The sequence below is a fragment of the Chrysoperla carnea genome, chromosome 1 (assembly GCF_905475395.1).
Source record: "Chrysoperla carnea chromosome 1, inChrCarn1.1, whole genome shotgun sequence".
NCBI classification, from domain to species: Eukaryota; Metazoa; Arthropoda; class Insecta; order Neuroptera; family Chrysopidae; genus Chrysoperla; species Chrysoperla carnea.
The window spans coordinates 43,012,338-43,038,524 of record NC_058337.1 but is presented as its reverse complement, the minus strand read 5'-3'; the positions used below and the strand labels follow the sequence as shown (position 1 = coordinate 43,038,524).

Sequence of the window (26,187 nt, the reverse complement as noted above, 5' to 3'; positions counted from 1 at the left end):
AATATAATACTAAATTCTAAGTACAAAAATTATACATTACATAAATATATGTGTGCCATAATTATAAATATTTTTAATTAAATGTATAACATTACTGAAAGATCTCATATTTCATAAGTTATAAATGTATTTTATCATTATCGATTTGTAATTCAAATATCTATAATAGTTCAATTTTAAGTTTAATTTTAATGTTTTTTCAAAATAAATGCCCTCTCATAAAATAACAATATTTATAATATTCTAAAAGTTACTAAGGGCTAGCTGATGCCTTCGACTTTAGTCTGGAAATATCAAGTCTGTAAGTCTTATGAAGCAGAAATGTTTCCCTATGGCCTCAATCTTCAACCTACTACTCACTGCACCAGCATTTATCCCCATACTCCCAGTTCTTTGCTCCCTAGCAAATAGGACCGCAAGGCCGCCATAACTGTTTTGGTTTTTATAAATTTTTTATTAAAAACAATGTAAGAACTGATATTCAACACTTTCTATACAGGGTATTTCAAAAATTAACTCAGTCAATACCACGGTACTTAGAATAAATTATATTATTAAATGATTCGAGGCGTTTCATATTTATTTCTTGAACAGTGTTCGTAATTCCATTACAATATCCATAATAATTTCGACATAAACTAAGCAAGGTTATCTATTTCAAAATTTTTGATTGTTTATCTTCTTGTTCGAAATAAATTATAGCACGACTTAAACATGGAAGTGTTAACAAAAAAATTTATTTAAATCTAATGGAATATCGAAATTCAGCAGGTAAATTAGATTAAAAAAATAATCGTTTTTAAGTTTAATTTTAATTTTTACAGTCCTATTTATTCGGATCTTTCTAATAACGAATTTCTTCTTTCTAATAATCTAATAACGAATTACATTTCTGTCCCTCCTCCTTTTACCAAGGTTGCCAGATTTGGATACCTATCGCAAATTAGACTACTTTTAATATGCATTTGCTACCATAAAATTTGTTGATCGCAAATTAGACTATTTCTAAACATTTATAATAAGTCTTAAAATCCTAAGGCTGATTATGTGGTTTTAGTAGCACATTAGGCACATTAGGTACATTATTGGAAAACAGATTTTAAATTCCGAGTTCAATTTTTTTAGTTTACTTTCATGGATTGGCTTAAAACGAATCGACCAATAAAATATTTTTCAACTGATCATTAGGGCCCAATTACTAAAAAAATTGTCAATGATCTGATTACTGGGCGCCATTTCAGAATATTTTCTTTCAACATTACTTTTGTGTATAGGTAGGACAACTTGTATTAAAAATTCTGACAACCCTGTCCTTTACTCGATGAAAGTCCATTCTTTTGACATACTTGTCCTTTGAAATATCGTTCATTTCTTTTCAAATAACCAACTTATTGGAAATAATCCATAAAATATTGATTTACTAATTACAATTTTAAATAGTACAAACGCATTTGTTGTTTATGTTTTATCAAATAACAAGAAGTTTTGTTCAGGTTTATAACCTTGATGGTTTTCACATAGATGTTAATAAGTTTCAGTAATTCACCTTAAATATACTTATAGCAACATGCAACAAATAATTGGGTTAGTTTGTACAAGCACAATATCAAAAAACAACATTATTTAGAATGCTCAGGCATTAAAAGAAATAAAAAATATATTTAATATAAAAGCACATACCAATTCACGATCGCTAAGGAACTTTTCTTTGCCTTTTGGTGAAGTACGTAATACTTGGAATTGTTTGGTAACAGACTGCCATTTACTTTTCACATTACTTAAATCGGAATCGTGTATACCAATGTTTTGTTTTTTTAAATCGTTTACTAAGCCATACAACCGTTCAATTTCATGAGTTTTTACATCAAATTCTTCTTTCATTTTCTGAAAATAATATGAATTACAAATTACTTTCTTGGAATAACTTTTCTCAGTTTTAATGTATGTAAGTAGATTTTTTATTAATTTTCACTAATTAACAAAAATTGCATAATATCTTACTTGTAATTGCCCCTCATGGTTATTTGCTAATGTAATTCGGCCTGGTACAATTTCTAACCAATCGGAAATGGAATTAAGCAAAATGTGATATTCTTCAAATTGACTTTGAGCTGATAATGCTTTCTGGCGTTGAAGTTCAGTTTCCTCACGTATTGTTGTCCAACCGTTACGCAATTTTGCAATAGTATCATGTTGTAAGCGTTCAGCACGTTTAGGATGTGTTGAATGTAGAATTAATACTAAGCTATCACCACGACTTATCAAAGAAGCTGCATCAGGTGCTAATAAACTTAGCTCAGTTTTTAAAATCTGGAATCAATATTTATATTATTACTTCACTTTTAAACACAAATTAATATTTCTGTTTACCTCTAAACGTCGGCCAGGATCGGTTTCGTGGCCGACAGATTTAACAACTCGTAACATATTATCCATTCGATCCAACATCAATTTGGCTTGTCGTTCAAATTCATTAATATCAGTTCCTGGAGATAATGGAGATAATGGCGGTAATGTACTCACTGGAGAATTTGGTGCTGAGCCTTTATGACAAACCGATACAACAGATACCTGACGTGACGATTCTACTTCACGAATCGATGTAGTAATCATACGATCCTAACAAAAACAAGAAAATGGAAAGTTAGTATATAATTTTTTTGTAAATTTAGTTGATCTATCATATTTAAGCTTATGTAAAAAACGAAAAGATTAAGAATATTTCTAATGCGAGTCTTTGAAGATAATAAGAAAAAAAGACATGGGACGAAAATTGAATTGTAAAAATTAACAAATACTTATAAATAAAATCGTCAAAAAAATCGAGTGAATTTCTTTTGAATCGAAGTCTGAGGAAATTTATGGCAGGTAGTGGATGCCTTTAGATCAGATTCCATAAACGATTCCGACTGCCAGCTTCAATTTTAAAAATCAGGTGGCTATAAAAAACAACATTCAAAATTCTCTGATGGTTTCTCTGATCATTTACAAATCCATACAGATGAGAGTTTACACTGATTATTGGTCCAAATGAATTTGTTTTTTGTTATATAATTTCAAGCGGTGATTTGATTGTACCTTAAATGGTCAAATGATCGTTTTTTTTGGATACTAACCCTTATTATGACTCTGTCCCTATCGAAAATAAATTTTTTAATTTTTACAATTATACTGGCACCCGGGTTTTTGTAATTGAATCAGTGCAACAAAAGTTGTTGGAATACTGTTTTCAATAATTGTTGTCATAATCATTCTTCGCGGAAGATGACACCCACCTCGTTTGGAATCCAAAGAAAATTTAATTAAGTGAAATTCTGCAAGTCATCGATTTAATGCAAACCTTGATCTATCATATTACTACATTAATACTATTTTAGAAAAGATATACTCGAGCTTCTTCTAAAAGCCCACTGCAAAAATTACTTACAGAAGAAAAACTTTCAGAATCATTTTTCAAATTGTTTTCATTTCCAAAAACCTCATGCATTTTAGAATTTTCTACTTCTGTATTTAAAGTAACATGTTTCAAAGGTGAAATTGAAGACTTCTTTTCAACCCTATCTTTATTTTCATGATCATCCAATATTAAATATTCCCCTAAAACATCCTTCTCTTTTTTCCAAGATGTGATTTTAGCTTGGTCATTTGCATTGATTTTAGTAGGTAATGGAAGTTTACTGATTGTTAACTTTTTAGTATTGTTGTTATTAATTTGATTATTTTCTTCAATCACCCGACTAATTGTCATATTTTCAGCAAGACTAGCGTCTGGAATACTTTCAGTTGATTCCGTTTCAAAAATTTCAACCATTTCTACAGCATGCTCAGGTGATGGGAGTGTTGTTCTTGGAAAAATTTCGACGGATGCAACAAATGTTTGTGAAGGTTCTGTTTCTTTTACTTCAACCATATGACAACGATCACTTTCTCTTTTATCTTTAGTGACATGTGCTTTTAAATTATCCGCAGTCATTGTGGAAATTTGTGAAAAAAGACTATTATTTTCAACTAATTTGAATGTATCATTGATTAAATCTTGAGAATCTGTTATAGATTCTTCTTGTAACATTGGCTCAGGTGTTGGTAGTGTCTGCACTTCAGGATTTTTATGATCAATTATTGTATTTGAAACGTTTGCTTCACGTTGCTTTAACTTACATTTATCCTGAAAATCAAAGGTAAATTATTACCTTTGCTTAACATTATTTACACTAGCACCGAAAACCATAAGTAAAAGCACCGAAAAGCAAATGTTTTAATCGCTTTTTAAATTTACCAACCCATTAACCTATCCCAATATTTCAAAATTTTTATGTACAATGATCAAGCAACATTAATTTAAACACAAAAGCTTAAATAATTTCTTAGAAAAAAATTTTATATTTACATTTTCAATAGAAAAGTATACAACACTCTCATCAAAATTATTTTAGACTGATAATTGAAAATAACAAGAAATTTTAACCTGTTCTTTTTTTAGGTTATCAAACGGAATTCAAATATTGTAATTTTAGCCCAAAATTCTTTGACAAAACAGAAATGGAAAATTCATTACTTACCATATTATAAACATAATAGGACTCATTCAAATATATTGGTTAGTAAATTATTTTATTCAAAAGCAAAAAAAAAAGAAAGCTGAAAGTTTCATAATATCGCTAAAATTTAAGCAGCTTAGCTATTTTAGAAAATACTTTTCTTGAAAAGATTCTTTTAGAAACAAAGACGAAAAATTTTTAACTTTACATTTAACTCGGGGATACGTTCGTCACTGCATTTAATCAACCATACATCGCAAATAACGTGTGTTTTTAGAACTACATTTTGCGTTAGAAATAAAGTGCCTTTCATTAGCGAACGCACGTTTAGCTTTTTATTGGAATTAATGATCGGATACACTATTGTTAAAAATTACGGACATTAAACATAATACTTCATAAATTGTATTTTAACGTGTTATATGCAGTTTTGCAGAGAAGTCTGGGTTACAACATACTCGAGTTTCAGTGAAATTGATAACATAAAATTTTTCACAAAAATTGTTTTCGGATCCTATAACAGCAGCTATTTTTCATTATTACTAGACCAGAATTGGTATAATCAAATTCTATAAAATTAAATTTTGAATTCAGAAAATGGAAGTTTATAACCGAAAAGAACTTTCACTTTCAATTATATTCATTAGAAGCATAAACCTAACTATCGTGTGCGCAAGTCATTTACATACAAAATCGCTGCATTCTGCAAACACGAACGCTCAGTTTATTTATGTAGCGCCTCTCTCTTAACATTTAACACCCCATATTATCAATATTATACTTTTTTGTAAACGAACTGACCGCTCTTATCTCACAAAACGCACCCAATTTAATAATATAAATAAATAAATGATTAAACTTGAACAAATAAAGTTGACCAATGGAGAAAGTTAATTGCCTGAACTTGTAAATAGATCACCCAACAAAATGTCTACACATTTAATTAAAAAATATTGAATTACTGAGGTGCTGTAAAAATTTATTTTATACGTGCCTTGAGTATAAAGAAAAAAGAACAATCCCAAAATTTTACCCTGTTTCAAAAGTTTGAAGTACTTAATAAAATATAAGAAAATTAACAACTAAAAATGAGTTATGAAAATGTAGATAAGTTAGTTAAATTAATTTAAGCGAATAATAAAGAAATTTAAATTCCAATTTACCTTAATCTGTTCAATTAGACCTTTCCATTTTTGTTGTAAAATTTGTGGACACTTATCAAACAATGGCTTTTTAAACATGAGTTCCTTTTCTAATTCAAGTAATTTCGTTTCTGATGCTGAATTTGCTTCAATTTCTTTATCTTCCAACCACTTAGCAAGTTGCATATGTGATTCTAACTTCTCCCAACGTATTTTAATATTATTAATACTTTCTTTTAAGCTATGAGAATATACTGGATCACACATTTTACTAAATTCGTCATAATCTTCTAATAATATTTTTAAAGACGGTTTAATTTCAGCCAATAAATTCCAATCACAAGTATTTTCATTGTAATCTAACCATTCAAGCAAATCAGAATTCCTTTCGTGAATTCCGCGTAAAAGTTCCAATGCTTTTTCTAAAGTTTGTTTAGCAGTTGTAATTTGAGCACCTAATGTATTGTACAATTCTTTTAATGAATCAACTCGAGCCGTTAATTGAGGTGGATCAGGCACAGCTCTTTCTTCAACTAACTTGCGTCCTAGCTTGATAACATCAGTTACTTCACCTTTAATTTCGCTTAATGTGCGATAGAATTTCTAAAATTAAAATCAAAAATAATAATTATATTGGATATGTTCATGTTTCTCTACTTAGTACTTAAAATTAGTTAGAAAAACAATTATTGAGAAGTATGCAAACTAATATAAATTGTCAAAATTTTATCAATATGAGTTCTGTTCTTGAAAATTGACTAGTTTAAACTTTATTGAAAACCATAATACAGAAAAATAATTACCAAGCAATGTTTTAATTGTCCTTCGATTCCTTCAACATCAGCAGATGCTGGTTCTAACAAACAAGAAGCATCACTCACATCTCGAAGTTGCCTTAAAGCGCGAGATAAACGTGCTTCAACGCAATCAGTTCTTCGAAATCTTTCATAAGTACGTTGTACATGTAAGAATCTCAACTTTAATGAATCCACTTGTTCCTTTAAACGAAGTGCAGCTTCATGTTTACCATTGTCTTTAAAAGCATCAATTTGTTGATTTAATTCAGCAAGTAACTGCTCTTGAGATTCAAATTCTTGTGAGAGTATCTAGAATCAAACATAACAAGTGAAAACAAACAATTGACTGAGTTAATTGTTGAAATACCATGTATAGGCAGTGTTGATAACTCTGTCACATTTCACATGCATACATATCTGACATATTTAACTGATATTCTCATATAATGCGCAAGTGTTGATGCGCACTCGTTTGTTTTTTTGACGTCACGTAAATAACAAAAGATACTCACTTTGATATTAATACATACTATAAAATTTGTACCTAATTAACGCCCTCGTGGGTAAACAGTGATGTTTACAAAAAAATGTTTCAAACAAAAGTTGTTTATTTTTTTGTAAGGAACATTTTTTACATTTAAACTTTTATTCTATCTCTAACGGTTTACAAGATGGGTACTACGGACCCATGACCCAATTGACCCATGTTGCTCATTTACGAACTTGACCTCACTTTTTACGTCCTAAACACGCTGTAAAAATTTCAGCTTGATATCTCTTTTCGTTTTTGAGTAATCGTGACCACAGACGGACGGACGGACGGCCGGACGGACGGCCGGACGGACGGACGGACAACCGGAAATGGATTAATTAGGTGATTTTATGAACACCTATACCAATTTTTTTTTTGTAGCATCAATATTTTTAGGCGTTACAAACTTGGGACTAAACTTATAATACTATGTATATTTCATATATACATGGTATAAAAATTAACAAATAATATATTTTAAATTTTTGTTACTTTATAATTAATATCAAATTCAGTTCACTTGTAAAAAATTCCTACTTTAATCGGATCTTGCGTTTTTTAAGGAGGATTCAGTGATTGAATCTCAGGAACATGGATCACTCTGAGATACTACACCCCTACTTCAAATTTATATCAAATTTTTTTGACATTTTCATTGTAGTCAACGATTGATGAGAAATTAAAAAAGAAAACAGAAAGAATGGTTTGCCCTCAAAGGTAGCTGCACAGTTAAAGATCACCCTCTTTTATGATACACAAAATTCGATCTATGAAGGAATTCCTTTCTAGCAAGACATTAATTGCATTGTACTAATATAATCAGTGAAATTTTTGCACAACAATAACAAGTCTACATCTAAAAACATTAATAATAATCACCGTGCTTTGTTAAATCATTCAAAGACACAAAACTCTAAACAAATAAATTTTTACAAATACAAAGCTATATTATTCAAAAATAAAATTTGTAATTACTTAAATTACAAAAACACATCATTTATTCTACTTACAGATTTTGTTCAACTGGAATAAAAAATCAATGTTGATTAATCTAATTTAATTGAAAAAAAACGGATACTAAATTTTTTTTAAATTCCCGAACTATTCTCTAATATTTCCAGAATCTCAAAATTCCCTCACACACACACTCAGACTTTCAAAGCTTTCTACGCCACTTGCCACCTTGCACTCATAATTATAATGTAATCTACCACAAAGATTTGAATTAAAATTTTTACTAAAAATCTATTTACAGGAAAAATTGACCGTTTACATTAGTAAAAATAACTGAAAAAATCTACTATCAAATCTTAAAAGTAATATCTACCCGTGATTTTTATTTTTTTCTTATTTTAATGTATGATTAAGTTTCAGCTCCTCTAAAGAAAACACAATATTCAATGTTTTCTTTCGACAAATTAATTGATAATAGATCGATTCGAGTCTTTTAGGTAAACGGGACTATTTAAATCTACAAATCAATGATTCAAATGTAATTTCTTAACTTCTACAGTATATTATTTAAACTATATAAAACCTTTAAAGTAAATTATTCATATGGATAAAATATTAAAATTAATTTTTTTAACAGGAAATTATCTTTGTCTGATGGACAAATTTTGAATTGGAATAAAATAGTATTAATTTTCTATTCATTCCAATTTAAACATGTAAAATTTTTAATTAGTTTGGATAGGATTGAATGGGAACAACTGAATTTCCGATTCATTTTAATAAGAAAATTTTTTAGTTTTTTACTACTTTCGCAAAAATATTCTTGCTTATTTGATTAAAATAAGACTGATTAGAACTACTTTTATCTGATCGATAAAAATATACTTTATGTTAATAATAATTAATTTACAACTCAAGTGCGTTTAATTTATTTTTAGTTTAACGCATCATTTATCCAAATTGAGTAAAGAATATCTTTGGATTCAGTTTCCATTCAACCTTAGTATGTTGAGATTATAACCATAATAATTTTCCTTTTTTAATTAGTCTATAGTTTTTTCGGAAAGCACTTATAAATCAATTATCTTACCTGATCATCATCAGGTAAATCATCTGCAGTCAGATCATTATCGACTCTGGCAGATAACATTGAATCAGTACGATCTAGCCAAGCTTGAAATTGTAAAATCATTGTTTCAGATTGCTGAGCTTCATCTACAGAGCGTTCTAATAACGCTGCTCGTTCCATAGCTTGCTCACGTAAACGATCCCATCGACTGGTAACTGCTAGAAGATCTGAATGAACTGCTTCTACCATAACATCACTGTCTGTAAGAACTTTTGCAGCGTCCTTTAATTGTTGAACACGATCTTCAGCTTCGCTACTAATATAATTTTCCAAATCCTAAACAATAAAGTTCATTACATTTCAGTCACAATTAAATACGAATCAAAACTTACATCTAATTCCTCAGAAATATCTTCAGCATCAACAGCTGTAGGAGAAGCTCTAGCAAGTCTTCGCTCAAGTCGATCTAACCAATCAGCTTGTTGAGCAGCTAATGATCGGAATTGGCCATAATGATTAGACGCATTTTGTAAAATTTTCACACGTGATTGAACTGAAGTCGCAATTGAATTCCATTTATCGTTTATTTCAGACAATAATTTTGATATTTCTTTAGCTGAATCGTTTGGATGCATTTCTTTCGCAAGTGTATTCATTGTACGAAAATCAGTAAGTCTAGAATCACATTTATCTCGAACAAGTTGATACTTAGCTTTAAGTTGAAATAATTGAGCTGACGTTTCAATTGGTTTATCTGGTGATGGTATTTCTTTTTCCAGAGCTAGAAGCCAGTCTTTCATTTCTTTTAAATTTCGAAGTAATTGTTCTGTATTCTCAAGTATATTTTTTAAACCAGATTTTTCATTTTTTAATTTATCTTTCACATTTTTCCAATCCTTATTTAAAGTATCTAACTCATTTTTAAAATCTTCCTCAATCAGACATTTATTACTTAAATCATTAAATAACGTATTCATTTTAGACACTTTTAATTGCAAGTTATCGATTTCTTCCTCTCGTTTCTAAAACAATAAATTTTCTTCTTAATTAAAATAAAATTGCAAAACATTAAATAGTATTAAGTTACTTTTTATAATTTGTTTTTTTAAATTATTTTTTAGAATTTACCTCGAATTTATCACATAAATTTTGTAAGTCAAGCTTTGTTAATGTAGGAATGTTTGGATTTTCAAGCAAGAATGATTGACATTCCAAAATATACTCTTTTAATTCTTCAGTATCTTTTTGTAAATGTCGTAACTGTTCATATTCTTGTATGCTAAAAATTTCATAAAAGTGATAAAATTAACAATAAGTTGTGATGTCTAATTAAAACTAATAATCTTTTCAAACTAACCGATTTTTTAATGTATTCCGTGCAGCACTTAAACGTTCATTAAACTCTTGAACATTTTTTGAGGATACATTTTTATCTTCAGAAGATGATTTCAATAGTTCCTGCTTTTCTTCAAGTTCTTGTAATGTTGTTTGGTACCATGCTAAATGCTCTTCAATTGTAAGAGCAGTTGCAGGTTTCACATTACCACCTTAAAAAATTAGTTTAATTTATCATATGTAGTAAATTTTAAAGTATCTCTATCAATTCGAAAAGTTTTTTATACGAGTTTTCCATTTTCTATTTCAACCTCATCGTTTTTCAGGAGAATATACAGTGGGAAATAATTTTATATAAATTTCATTCATAACAAGAGGTAAATTTTTATACCATGTATATATGAAATATACATAGTATATTAAGTTTCGTCCCAAGTTTGTAACGCTTAAAAATATTGATGCTACGAAAAAAATTTTGGCATAGGTGTTCATAGAATCACCTAATTAATCCATTTCCGGTTGTCCGTCCGCCCGTCTGTGGACACGATAACTCAAAAACGAAAAAAGATATCGAGCTGAAATTTTTACAGCGTACTCAGGACGTAAAAAGTGAGGTCAAGTTCGTAAATGAGCATCATAGGTCAATTGGGTCTTGGGTCCGTAGGACCCATCTTGTAAACCGTTAGAGATATTAAAGAACCGTTAGAGATGTTAAATGTAAAAAATGTTCCTTATAAAAAAATAAATAACTTTTGTTTGAAACATTTTTTTGTAAACATCACTGTTTACCCACGAGGGCGTTAATTAGGTGCAAATTTTATAGTATGTATTAATATAGGAATATCAGTTGTGTGTGTGTCTATTTAAAAGTGAATATCTTTTGTTATTTACGTGACGTCAAAAAAACAAGCAACTGCGCATCAACACTGTCTATACATGGTATTTCAACAATTAACTCAGTCAATTGTTTGTTTTCACTTGTTTAATATCCTGTTTGTATTGCCTACCCTGTATTTGAATGTTTGAACTTGTTTAAAATAAATACGAAATTGACAGAACATATGCAGAATACATATGTCATAAAAATTTCAGCACCATGTGTCTCTTTTTTTGGGGATTTGTAGAAATGGATTGTTATTGTGAACAATTGTAACAAAATTTTATTTTTACGCTCAATATTTCTAAGCGTTTTAAAATTTAAATTAAAATTAAGTATACTCCTCATAAATTGCATACATATAGAATAAAAATTGAATTATTTTAACGAAAAAAATAGTACATACTTTTATCAGAATGTTCAAATTGCAGTTCAGTTTGTTGTAACCAATCTGAAATTTGCGATAGATTTTCATCAGTTTCAGTAAACGCTTCTCCAAGTCGTGGTTTTTTCGATTCTTTACTAGAATCAACGCCTGTATTTCGTAATTCCCATTGACTACTTGATCCAAGTTGGCTAATATTAACTGTGGAACCACTCAATGTAATTTCAAATCCAAATGAAGCAATCTAAAAAAATTATTATTAAATTTAATAAATATTTCTTAAAGTCCAATATATTTTGACATACTCTATGAGCTTGTATTTCTATAATTTGATTTAATGCATCCCAACGATCGAATAACGTTTCAACTGAACTCTCTAATTCAGAACTTGATTGAATACCTAATGGCCCTTCTTGTTTTGCAAGCAGTGCGATATCATCTTGAAGTTTTTGCAATCTTTCCTGTGAACCATCTAATTCCTTTTTCAAAACTTGCAATTTTTTAATCCTGTAAAGTAATTTAATGAAATATTAAAATTTCTTTTTGGAAATCCAAATAATTAAAGTATTCATACTTACTGATTAAGTACTTCGACAATTTCTGATGCCGGATTGGCTTCCATATTTTTTAGCGTAACTTCTCGTCGATTCAACCAGGATTTTTCTTGATCACGAGTTTCAATCAAAGAACACCATTTTTTCAACCTTTGAGTCTCTTCTTCAGACCAACTACAAACATGAGCCCATCTCTCACTTAACGCTGTTAATTCATCTTCCATAGCAGAAAACTCATCATCTGAATCAGTTTCATCAACAATTATTACAATATTTGAAAGAATATCAACTGATTCTTTTTGTTGTTCCACGTCCTTTTGTAACTCTTTATGTTTATCAACCCTCTGCGATAGAGGTGCTGCACAAACTTCTGCCATGCGACCTTCAACTTGTGTTAACCACTTTCGTAACAAATCTAATTTATTTCTTTGTTCCGTACGCAATGCTGTATGTATTGACGCTTGTCTTTCTAAAGCATTTAATCTTAAGCGTTCCCACCTAGCATTTAATAAATTCATTTGTAAACGAATTTCATGTTCTTCGTCTTGATGAAGGCCAGGCTCTGCCAATAACCGCGCACCTTCGGTTAAAACTGAGCCTACACCATCTTGTTGGCCAGCTAGTTGTAGTAAGAATGCTTCATGTTGATGAAAATGGTCTTTTAATTGGGCTAAATCAGTAGGTAAATGTGTTGGCTGTTGAGCTAATTGATCTTCCGCGGCCAACAACCAAGTAAGTACATCCTCTAGTGCAGTTTGATATCCACCTAATTCAACAGATACATGGCTTAGTAAACTTAACGGTCGTGATTCTAAACCAGCTGTTAAAGACATATTCTCAGTCTAAAAAATAAATTATGTGTTAGTTCGAATTATATATTGATAATTTGTGTTAAAGCTTACATCAACGTGTCCAATATCTGGCGGTTCATTTTCTATAGATTTCATATCCTCTTCTGTTGGTAATGATTGGAAAAGACACATTACATACATCATAATTGATTTTTTATCGGGACAATTTGTATTAACATCTTCGGGATCCAATAGAGTATCAATATTAAGTCGATCATGAGCTAGTCTAAATGCAAAATCTAAACGTTTTGTTGGTGACATTAAGCAGGCTTGTTTATACTCAAATAAATTTGGCCGCCATCGATGCAATAATGCTAAAAATGCTCGTCCATCCGACCAACTTGTTGTAAAATTGCGAATTTCAACATCTGAATAATTCTAAATGCAAAGATATAAAAATTAATTCTAAAATTTATAACAATTTAGGTTCATACTTTCAAGAGGCAATTTGTTAAAAAGAAGTTGAAAAAATAGCAGTTGGTAATTTACATTTTGTTGTACTCAAATTTGTATTTATAAATCTGTTCCGTTGAAAACAGAGGTTATCAAACATATAAAATATTTGAAAAGCTATTAGTCTGTAAAACGTAAGTCTGTAAGTAATTATAATTCCACAACAGATGATTGAAATCAAAGGATATTTTTTTAAAACAAATTTATAATTTAATATTATTTGACAACAAAAACAATTATTTGACTGTAAAGTTCAAAAAACTGACATTTTCTTAAAAAAAAAAAAAATTAGAATAATGTAATTTGACAACAACAGCAGGTGTTTGATTACTAATATTGGTTTATTTTTTTGCCATCGAAGTGCTGAGATTTTCATTTTAGTCCACTTATTAAAACCCATCGTAAAAATTTGTCGTCCATGAAAGCGAACTTAACTAGATTATATCACTTAAACTAATTATCATTAAATTTTTAACTGCTTATTTTCATGATTTTGGTATTATAAATATCATGTTTTGGAAAAATCTTTTAGAGATATTTTGTTTTATCCTAAAAATGCTACATTGTGGTCAAACTATGTTTAGATAATTGCTCTTCAAATATTCTTTGTAAAAATGCTTTTATTAAAATGGATACTTACTTGAACACTACGTTGACACCATGATAACAATGCCCGTTCTAAGCTTGAATGTTGATGATCTGGCACCAGTGAGTCAAGCCGACCTCCTGGCCAACGAAGCACAACACTCCATATCAGACCTAGTGTCAATTTTCCGTTTCCGTCAACAATTGCTTCACTGCTGATATTGATTAATTTTACACCATTTGACTCAAGAACTTGCAATACTTTGTTAACATTGTTCAGATGATGTAAACGCATTTCACCCTTTTCGCGTTTCTAAAAGAAAATTATATTCTTATTTATGACATTTACACAAGTATAGACCAGCTCATTAAGCGAAAAAAGATGATTTTTAACGGAACACCGATTGTACTGATGTTTCGAGTATTTTGAACTGAAAAACTTACTAAACTACTAAACAAATTCGTCTTTTTTGTTAACATAGATAGATAGCCTTATTCATGCTTATAGTTTCAAACAAAATATTGCGCTTATTTAAAAGTAAGTTGAACGAACGAAAACTTTTTTGCACAATGTCACAGAATTTGTGTAATGCAACTACACTAATGCATACAAAAAATGTATGCATATTTAGTAGTGTAGTATTTTTAATAATAGCTATACGAATAATTGACGTACAATTAAAAATCATACTTTTTTTGAACCGTGAATAGCTGTTTATCTTCTACTTTTACTTACATATTGTTTTCCGGTAAGGCATTGCAATAAAGACAAGAGACGCGTTCCATCACGTAAATCGGTAAATAAATCGTTTATTAATGGTTCGTTAATCTAAAAATAAATTATATATAAATTTCGCTGTAATTTTATATACTTAAAAACATATTTAATTAACAAATAAAATATGCAATTATTATAAAAAGGATATGTAAAAATCTAGAAATCACCTTCGATAAATGCGAATTAATCCACTTCGTAAACGCTTTTTTCTGAACATCCTCCCGTTCATCTGTAAACAAAATTCTTTTAGGCATCATTTTTCTAACATAGACTCGATAAAGATTAATTTTCGAGAAAAAATGAGTCAATATCTTTATAAAATATCCTCAAAAATGATGAAACACTTTAAAATTAATGATAAAACTGAAAAATTAACGCAAACAAATCAACAGGTAGGTACCAAAACAAACACATTTTTAACCAAAATTTTCACCAATTATTTAATGATTTCATTATTTTATTTCAATTACCTAAATTTAATGAATCCATTTCATAAATTCAAACACTGATTACACAATTTTCAAGCGAGTATTAAATAAAAAAACGTTATTTTCTCGGAATGTTTAGGTTAAGTAGTAAAGTTTTTCATATTTCACCACTCCCTTGTATATTGTTTTAAGTAAACAATTGTCGGTGTAATTTGACTTTTTAAAAATGAATAAATTAATGTTGTTGTTGAATAAAGTTAACATAAAGATTACTTCAAATATAAAAATTATTCAAATGCATTTAAAATCAAATACATAATATTATAAATTGTATACGGCTTTTGACAAATCACCTGCTGCTTCAATCTTACATCTATGATCTATGTATTTTAATCTTATACATCATATTTCATATAGTATATTTCACAAGAAATATCATGCCAAAAAATAATCAAGGTTGTTTTAAATTGCTTCCAAAATCAAATATGCAATAATTATAGTTTACTAGTTCTAATTTATTAAAAAATGAATTAGTAGTCAATATTTTATCTAACAACGTTTCAAAAATATATAATAAAGTTTTTTTTTTTATTAGTTTGCAAATTAGCAAATGGAACACTTTTTGAAATGTTTTATAATTTTATAAAGCTATGTTTCTATTGACAAATGTAAATATTAGTTTAATTCACAAATTCTTTAATCGCTAGTTTATTTTTATTATCTATCATTCATTGGAATAATTAAAATAAATAAATAAGAGTATTATTTTAATATAGAAATGAACACATATTATTCATTCCTTAAAGAACAAAATAGTTGTACATACTTGAATGAAGCATTCTAGCCTTCTTTCAAGGGTATGTTTGTCGTGTGTGTACATTGCTTTAGTTTATAAGAATAATATTGACCCTTTAACAAGGAATTGTATCTTGTTTATTGACCTTTAATACAATAATTATTAATTGTTCATATGGTACAAAAATAATAATCCTAATTATGAATTTTTAAATATTGTTTAATAAAGGAATAAAAACAAGGAAAGATGTAGGAACTCATATCAATTAAATTCATTAATTCATATAAATTAACTTATTTATTTACTACAACAAAATGTGTAACTGTTTAATGAACTGTTTCTTTAAAAAATTTTGTTTACCAAATAATTTAATAATTATTTTAATTAAGAAAAAAACATTTTTTTTGTCTTTCACTTAATTATTACATTTAGATTTATTTAATTAAAAGAAATAATGAAAAAACCTGATGTGAACGCCACACACGCCTGCAAACAAAAAAATAAACAAAAAAGTGCGGCCTAAACGGGACTCGAACCCGAGACCAGGGCCATGACGAGAGTCCAGGGGCAAAATTTTAATTTATGTATTTTTAATTAAAAAAAGGAATTTAAATTTTAAGTATGCCTTAAAATCTGGGTTTGGCATTATCCCGAAAAATATTAGTTTAAGGGTGGTAAAAAAATAAATGCAATCAATGCGATCAATGATGTACGCTTGCATATTTACGCTTAGTTCTCGAAATTAAAATTTTTGAAAAATGTTTTTTTTTATCTCTGAGGGAATTCGCTTAGCTGACGCAGCTCCTGCGCTGCGAATTTTTTAAGTAGGTTCAGTATCATGAACTGAATGTAAACCCATCCGAAAATATTAAAAATACTAAAGGGATCAATTTTCGGGGAAAAATTTTTTGTTTAAAAATTCGTTTCAAAACATGTAGGTTTAAAAAAACTTATTTACAACAAGTGAAACAAACTATTGACTGAGTTAATTGTTGAAATACCATGTATAGACAGTCAGTAAATGTTAACTCAGTAAATTGTCACTTGTTCATTGATAATTTGATTAAATTTTTCTTCAAATGGCTATTTTTATTTTTAGTCGCAACAAAAAAATAAGCTTATTAAAAACTATTATTGACATTAAGATAACGATTAATTTTAAACTTTAACATTACGCAGGCAAATATTTGAGATGTATTTTCATTTACGTCATGAAAAAAACTTTTAATTGACTTTGTCAAGTGATGGGAAAAGTCCGACATGAATGTAATTACTGACAAATTTTTTAGTAATTGTAGGTTTAAATAAGCTTGAAAAAATTATCCACAAAATCCACAATTGGATCTTGGGTCCATAGAACCCATTTTGTAAATCGTAAGAGATAGAACAAAAGTTTAAATGTAAAAAATGTTCCTTATAGAAAAATTAATAAATGAGGGCGCAAACTAAGTACATTAAATTTATACGTTACATATATAATGTATGTGTTTGTTTGTTATGGCATATACAATACAGTTTGGCAACCATCTTGTTAGCCAATTAAAATGTATGAAGTAAGAAGAGTTTTTATGGACGTTCTTATGTATGAAACAAAGAGGGAATGTACAGTGTGTGATGCGCGCATTATCGTATGCATGGAGGTTATAAAGAAGGAGAACAATCGCAATAGAAAATATTGTCCCCAAAATATGGACAAAATAAGTGAGGCGCTGGGATCGCTAAGTTGTCTCATTAAATGCGGGCTGTTGTGCGCTAATATACTACTTACCGACGACAGCGCGGCTGGTGGCTGAAAAATGAACTATAAATTCTACAAATTTTCAGAGACATGTGCGCTAATGCTTCAGAACATAGCGATCGTTCTCCTTCTTTATAGCCTTCATGATCGTATGCGTACAACTTCGAGTGATGTACTAGTGATAACACAGTGTATTTTCAAAGGATGACACTGACCTGCTGCATATACAATTACAGATTAAATGATTTGATTACGCGCGCATCACACACAATACATTGTCTGAAGAGTTTTTCTTTGTCGTATACATAAGAATGTCTATAAACACTCTTCTTTCTTCATATAATTTAAATGGCTCACGAGTTGATTGCCAAACTGTATACAATATCCACCGAGGAAGTGAGAAGAAAGATACTCTTATTATTTTATGCGAAAGAGTGGCTATCTTTCTTTTCTTACAAGACGTAAAAACGATTGCGCAATCAACACTGTCTATACATGGTATTTCAACAGTTAACTCAGTCAATTGTTTGTTTTCACTTGTTTACTGTTAATTTTTGAACTAACAAGAACTTGAAAAAATTATAGTGTCGGGGTAGATATCCTAAATTTTCTTTGAGAACTTATACTTTTATGAAAGATAATAATATAACAAGTGAAAATAAACAATTGACTGAGTTAATTGTTGAAATACCATGTATAGATAGTGTTGATTACTCTATATATATACATAACTGATGTTCCCATATGATACATACTATACAATTAAGGTCTAATTTGCGCCCTCACGGATAAACAGTGATGTTAAAGAAAATTGTTCAAACAGAAGTTGTTAATTTTTATATAAGGAACACTTTTTACATTTAAACTTTTGTTCTATCTCTAACGGTTTACAAGACAAAATTGACCTATGTTGCTCATTGACGAACCCGACTTCATTTTACCAAAATTTTAGAGACCTCAGAGATTTATACATATGTAAAAATTTTTGTTTTTGGTAAAAGAGTTTTGAATAGTTGTATTGAAAAGTTTTTACTGTATTAATTTATAACTAACTAGCTGACCCGGCGAACTTTGTTCCGCCTTAATGGCAATAAATAAGCAGTTTTTTTTTTTTAATTGCAAAAAATACAAAAAAAAAAATTAAAAAAAACATTAATCATTCATAATTATTTCTGTATTTTAGTACATAGGTTGCTCTTCATTTAAGTACCTTGTGATACACGACATTTTTTTTTATTATCAGGTGCAAAAACAAATAACGCAGATGGTCTTCCGACCCGTGAACATGCCACGTATAATTGACCATGGGAAAAACATGAATGATCTAGATTTAAACCACAAACTTTTAAGGATTGGCCAATAAGTTCATCATAGATGGCACCACCGCCGAAATAAATGTTAGTTCAATATGTTTACTACAGATGGCACCAACACCGAAACCCAACCCAGTTATCAAGTCCCACGGGAATGCTGTCGAACGGGATAAAAATCCTATGTCCTTCTCCTGGCTCTAAACTACCTCCCTGCCAATTTTCAGCTAAATCGGTTCAGCCGTTCTTTAGTTATAAGTAGTGTAACTAACACGACTTTGTTTTATATATATAGATTTAAAGAAATATTATTTTTATTTAAATGGAAAAAATCTTTTACTTCAAACGCACATAACGATAATGCCCATTTTTTTTTTATAAAATTAAAAAGAGGCAGAGAATTTGCAAAAGACTCTTTTAGGACCACAGGACCACATTTTGGACCCTATTATTATGCTCTCTTACTTTATATTTTTACAATAAGCATTTCGATATAAAATTTAATTAATAATTAACAGATAGTAAATATAATTTACAGTTACTTACAATTTAATCAAGTTAGCAAATAATTTCTTTTGGACAAACAATAAAATAATTTTAAAATGTTGCATGTAAAAATCATTTTTAAATTTCCCGGTTTGAGAGAAAAAAAATTTGCCTTGCAACCAATACGAGTCTCTGAAATAAATGCTTTTGCGCTGTGTCAATTTATATTTTGTATAGACAGTAACAGATGTTTCATGTTTGGGTTATTATTGCGTGACTACTTGACAGTTCAAATAAACTCGTGGAAACATACTCACTCACAAAGTCACAAACAAGAATAAGGAATAAAGTCTTTTACAAATTCTCTGCATTTCTTTTGGTATTATAAAAAAAATGTGCATAATCATTCCGCGCGTTTGAAGTAAAAGATTTTATCCATTTAAGCAAAACAAAAATTTTTTTAAATTAGTAATCAATTATTTAATTACTAAATTTTTAATATAATTATTCTGCCGCCTTAAGGCTAAGCTTTTTCGCCAAAAAACAAAATTTTACAGTAAAAAAGGAAAACAAAGTTCTTAATCTGCATGGTATTATTTTTTAATTATGGAAGGATCTGTAAATGCTGATTATATTTTGGCCTTACGCCTTCAACAACAATTAGAAATGGAGGTTTGATTTTATTACTGAACTTTAATGATGGTTATATTTTAGCCTTATTATTTACTAAAATATTCTTTTTTAGGAAAATTCTACACCAATACCGTGCATTTCTGAGAAGGAAAAATATAATAATAAAAGTAAGATCACTAATAATACGAAAATTTCCTTACGCTTATTTGGCATGTGAATTTTCTTTCAGATAATAAAAATAAAGAAAATTTAATTGATCCGTCATGGGAGCTAATAGACCCTACTCCAAATATTTTTACGTTATTTATTCAATTTGATAAAAGGTTTTTTTATAACAAATTAAATGCTGTAATTGTAAAATGGAGTAAAAGAATGACTACGTAAGTCGTAATTTGTAAGATCCTGAATGGCATATATTTATATTAAATTTGTTTTAGATGTGCTGGTATATGTAGCTATGAAGGACGTGGAGGCGCGTGCACAGTTAGTTTAAGCGAACCTTTATTAAAATTAAGACCCAGAAAAGATTTAATTGAAACTTTGTTGGTATGCAAATGATAATTTACTGTCTGTTGCTTTGCTCTTTCAATAATGTAATATGTATGTTTTAGCATGAAATGATCCACGCTTATTTATTTGTGACTCATAATAACCGAGATAGAGATGGCCATGGACCCGAATTTCATAAACATATGTATCGCATTAACAACGAAGCTGGAACCAATATTACTGTAAGTATAAGTGTCTTAGCCGTGAGTCTTTTTTTTTTTATGTATTAAAATTCGTAAACTTGGATTAATTTGACCCAACTAATTCAATTTGAGACACGCTGAGTACATACTAAAGACGCGCACACCATGATCATGATAAAAAAAAATTTTAGAACAATACTTCTAACAACTTAAGTTTGAAATTTTATCTAAAATTTTTATCTTTAAAGAGTTTTAGAGTTATTTAAAAACCCGTTTGAGGTTTTGAATCCAAGCTTGCTTGTTACGTTTAACTTGAATTTCGAAATACCTTTTCGCGCTAACAGAAAATATTTAAAATTTTTTTTAGAACACTGTAACAGAAAATATTTAAATTTTCCAGATCAAATCAAATAAATGTTATATTAATACACAGAGCCGATTAGCGTAGATTTGCGGCAGCCCTCTTTTACCATACTATCATTAATATTATATTAAAAAATAAAATTAAAATAGATAAAATATTAAGTACAATCCCACTTTGATGTTCTTTTAATATTTTGGATTATAAATGTAGGTTTTTCGCGAGTGATATATTTATTAATAAATAATTTGTATAGGTTTATCATAATTTTCATGATGAAGTGCGGCTTTATAAAACCCACTGGTGGCGTTGTAATGGTCCTTGTCAAAATCAACGACCATTTTATGGGATGGTAAAACGAGCTTCAAATCGAGCTCCAGGTCCAAATGATCGTTGGTGGGCACAACATCAAAGTATTTGCAATGGCACTTTCATAAAAATAAGAGAACCTGATAAAAAATCGAAAAAAACAGGTAAAAATCTTCTTACTAGCTTTATTTAACTTTCTTCGTATGCATGTCTGTTTACTTGCTTCTGTCTTCTGTTTTTATGATGAGATAGAGAACTCAAAAATTGCATAACATGTGTAAATCAAATGATAATATATTTTTATGGCAACGAATATTAGAAATATGATGAAAGAGTTGTAAAACTAAATGGATTGTACAAATTATAAAAGATTTTTAATTGAAAATTTAATTTTAATAGTATTCTTTTAAGGTAGTTCCTCCGCGACCGTCCAGTCAAAAAGTTTTGGACTAATACTATCATTCAGTGCATTAACTGTGCTATGACTATTATACATATACCATATATTATTTTCAAAAGACTGTAGTTCCTCACTACTGTTTCTAGTATACATATAAGCACACACACTATGACATATGCCTTTAACATTAGTCTTCATATCTTTTCCACAAAAATCATCGCTAAAACGAGTTATTTATTTAAGTTTTTTATCGAAACTATATGGTAAATAATTTTTATTTTTATTTATATATTTTCTAAATATAGTATTCTACATTATATTAGTTTTTCATAGAGATGGTGGACGTCATTCATTGGTAAATAAATATAATATTTGTAAATTTGTGTATTTTTATACACTTCTCCCATGTACACGTACAAATTGCGTCACTTTTAATTGCTAATATCTCATGTATGGCATGGTAAATCATCTTCTAATTTTAACAGCAAGTGTATTATGAATTAAATATTTTATATTCTGAGTTTTGAGAAATTCTTGGAATATCACTTTCGTGTAGGTACTACCTTAAAAGTATATACAAGTTTTTTTTAAAATAAATTTTTGCGTGACTCATTTACATAAAATAAGGATTCAATTTCGATCATCATAATATTTTTAAAACATTTTTAATAAAGAGAATATAGTCACTTCGGAAAAATTCCCGGAAATCTAGATTTTTGCATGAACCTTCTATTGGCGGCTCCCAAGAAAATCCCAAAAATTTCTCATCGATCCGAAAGCCGCTACAAAAGTTAACCGAAATCAAATGTTACAAAATACAATTTTTAGCGAATCTTTCGTTAACGGTCACTGTTTTCGAAAAAATAGTAGTTATCAAATTTCTATATTAGGAAATTTACTACAAATAACATACAATTTTTTTTTTCGTGAGACTTACGGTTTTTAAGAAAATTCGGTTCAAAACGTTGTAACATACAGTATGCACCCCGGGATCTGTGTGTCGAATATTTGTGCTAAATGAAATAAGTAAGCATTACAAAAAGATTGGACGATCAATTTGAAAAATTTTTGAAGTATGACTAGCTCCATTTCAATTTTTGTTCTTTAATGAGAATGGAATACGTAAAAATAAAAAATACATAGATCGTGAAGTAGTGCATACTGTATGTTACAAGTTTTTGAATCGAATTTTCTTAAAAACCGTTGGTCTTATGAAAAACAAGTAATTGCATGTTTTTTATAGCAAATTTCCTAATATACAAATTTGATAACTACTATTTTTCTATAACAGTGGCCGTTATCGGTTATAAATATAAATATTCTTAAAAATCGTATTTTATGATCTTTGATCCCGGGTACCTTTTGTACACAAATAGAACCGGATACCTTTATTTATTGTTTATTCCTTGGATTATTGGAACATTCTTGAACATTAGTTAGTACGGTGATAGATAATAGACGTGTTAACTTGTTAAAAAGTATATATATTTATAATGTAAGATTTTTATGATTATTTTGTCCTAGTTCAATGAAAAAACCACCAGATGTCATATAAGACAAAAATGCTGGACCTCCTCAATTACCCCTTAGAGTAAGAGAGAGGTAGCATGATTGAAAATTTGAAATGCTTTGTGAACTTGTCAAATTCTAATTTTGATTTATAAAAATACTAAATTACATATTTAATGAGAATATATAATATTCTTGAGGTATTTTCCTGTTATTTGGGTGTTTATTACGCAATAATATTATTTTTGATTTATCCAAATTTTTGTTTAGCAAAATACTGTTTTTATAATTTTTAATTAAAACTTATTTTTATATTCTTATAATTTTTTATTTCTTCGCTCAGTGTTTATTCGGTGCTTTCTACTTAAATGCCAACTAGCGGATTATACATATGAACTAGGACAATTTTAAGCCTTCTAAATTACACTCATATATACATATGGACTAAGTTCGTGGCTAATATTTACAATTTTTTTAAGGTGAATTGGCAACAAAATCTGTACCAATAACTGATATACGAAAATATTTACATGATTCAAATTCAAACAAAGTTCCAGTCAAATCGAATGTAAATAAAATACATACAATGGGAGATTTATCCATACCAAACAAAAATATGATTAAAAAAACTAATTCGAATCAAAATAAATCAAAACCACCTCAAACTGCACAAATACAAACTTTTAAAGATCTGGATAATAAATCAAAAACGGGTGGAAGTGCTGTGATGAATAAAGGCAGTGGTACTATCGTTGTACGGGGTACAAAAACTGATGGAAAAGATAAAACTGATTCTAATCCATTACGAATTAATAATTTTAAGCCATTTTCTGGAAGTGGTTATAGCTTACATTCAAGTGATGATGAAGTGTTTAATAAGGCTGTAAAAACTAAGGATAGTAGGAATGAAAATCAACAAGCTACTGTTCGTAACGTTTGGGCAAATAAATATCCCGCTAGTGGAGGTTCTAAACGACATATCTCAGAACCTGCACCCAGTAGCTCAAAGAAATTAAAAAAAGTTGATGATGTTAACATGGATGAAATATATGATTATAGCAGCGATAATGAATTGTTTCAAGCGACAAAAATTCTGGAAAATGAAGTCAAGGATCCATATAAAAACGTTCGTGATTTTTGGGCAAATAAATATCCTGACACAAATAAAAAACAAAATTCAAGTCAAGATAGTATCGAGTCAATTACAAGTCAATCAAGCGATGTGATTGAAATAAATAAAAAAGAGATACCTGTTATTGATTTATGCGGAGACGAAGATACAGTTTGTCCAATTTGTAGCAAATCATTTAAAGCATCTGAAATTAATGACCATATTGATTTATGCTTAGAATCTAGTTTTAATAATGATTTTGAAGATCTTGAAGATGTAGAAACGATTAATAAATCGCCAAAAAAACAAATTAACTGTTTAGTTTGTAATAAATCGGTTAGTGGAACAGAATTAAATGCCCACTTAGAAACTTGTATGACGGATGTTTTTGAGGATGAAATGATTGCTCCTGAACCTGTTGTCATAAGTGAATTCGACAGTGAAATAATTATTCCTACTCAAAGTGGATCAAGACTTATAGAAAGCGATGATGATAAACTGGTTCGCTGTCCTTGTTGCCCACGAGTATTTAAAGAATCTGAAATTAATGCGCATTTGGATGTTTGTGCTGCACTTTAGATAACGTATTTTTATATTTAGTGAAATTATTTATTCATTTATAATGTTTTATTTTATTTTTTTGATATTGTTATAATTATTTTACAACATTTTTAAACTTTGCGTACTAGAATGCGTGATAATAAGGAATATTAAATAAATTACATTAATCATTTTGTTAAATTATATTTTTTCTTGTTAAAACATTCTATCAATTAATAATTAATTATAAGTCTTTATTTCTTATGGGGGATTTGTGTGCTCAACTCAGCCGGTTTCCGAAATTAAAAAATTATCAAATATCTTTTATCGCTGTGAAACAGCGGTGTTTGATAACGATAAAAGATACTTGGTTTTCTTACATGATTATAGTGTCTGAACGATGTTCGATTTCTCTGAAGCCGAAGCCGATTAATCCGACACAACATTCCGCCGAAGGCTTAAAAGTTCTAAGCAGTTTTATTCAAGATTGACTACAAACTGCATTTAACAATTTAAATGATTTTAAAACTTTAATTGAAGGTTTATATTTACTTGTCAAAAATAATAAATATTAAAAAAAAAAACTTCGACGAAAGTGGTTCTTTTGAACGAAGGCGAATTTAAAGTTTCTGTCGGATATTACTTGACTAATTTTTTGAAATTATATCTGAAACATTTTTTTTAAATAAAAAACAAATATAGACCAAATTTCGCAATTAAAAACAAATGTAGATGTCAGCATTACGAACGTCTTAGCAAAGAATACAGATATGTGTTTATCTGTAGTATTTTTTGGTCTGAGCCAGAAACTGTAATATCAGTAAACTATATTCTCTGGTATGAGCTAAGCTAAGTATAAATTGATAAGTAAGGCGTATAAGTTGGCTACATATAAATTGATAAGTAAGGAGTATAAAATAATATCTTGAATAGACTGGAGAAATATAGTAGTAATTTAGAAGTGTTTACAGGAATCTTTTTTTAAAATTAGTGATATTAGATGTAACAATATCAGCTGTTACTA

At 29.0% G+C, this 26,187-nt stretch overlaps 2 protein-coding genes across 2 annotated transcripts in view; one reads left to right on the top strand and one right to left on the bottom strand.

The window, feature by feature from the left end:
- Positions 1 to 15,387, bottom strand: part of LOC123305133 (dystrophin, isoforms A/C/F/G/H-like) — a 794,529-nt gene extending 779,142 nt beyond the window's left edge. The window contains 18 exon segments of the mRNA XM_044886763.1: positions 1,681 to 1,884; positions 2,002 to 2,310; positions 2,371 to 2,619; positions 3,428 to 4,165; positions 5,702 to 6,283; positions 6,484 to 6,786; positions 9,054 to 9,368; positions 9,425 to 9,983; positions 10,195 to 10,311; positions 10,390 to 10,579; positions 11,651 to 11,873; positions 11,935 to 12,136; positions 12,208 to 13,025; positions 13,092 to 13,412; positions 14,128 to 14,385; positions 14,809 to 14,901; positions 15,018 to 15,079; positions 15,321 to 15,387. Of these exon segments, the coding sequence (XP_044742698.1) occupies positions 1,681 to 1,884; positions 2,002 to 2,310; positions 2,371 to 2,619; positions 3,428 to 4,165; positions 5,702 to 6,283; positions 6,484 to 6,786; positions 9,054 to 9,368; positions 9,425 to 9,983; positions 10,195 to 10,311; positions 10,390 to 10,579; positions 11,651 to 11,873; positions 11,935 to 12,136; positions 12,208 to 13,025; positions 13,092 to 13,412; positions 14,128 to 14,385; positions 14,809 to 14,901; positions 15,018 to 15,079; positions 15,321 to 15,339 (5,562 nt within the window). The 5' untranslated portion in view covers positions 15,340 to 15,387.
- Positions 15,388 to 19,876: 4,489 nt separating this feature from the next.
- LOC123303579 (DNA-dependent metalloprotease SPRTN-like) lies at positions 19,877 to 25,242 on the top strand. The gene is made up of 7 exons (XM_044886292.1): positions 19,877 to 20,280; positions 20,354 to 20,408; positions 20,471 to 20,621; positions 20,679 to 20,787; positions 20,853 to 20,972; positions 21,551 to 21,767; positions 23,992 to 25,242. Exons 1-7 carry the CDS (start codon positions 20,215 to 20,217, stop codon positions 25,200 to 25,202), a joined length of 1,929 nt encoding a protein of 642 aa, XP_044742227.1. The 5' UTR covers positions 19,877 to 20,214; the 3' UTR covers positions 25,203 to 25,242.
- Positions 25,243 to 26,187: the final 945 nt, after the last annotated feature.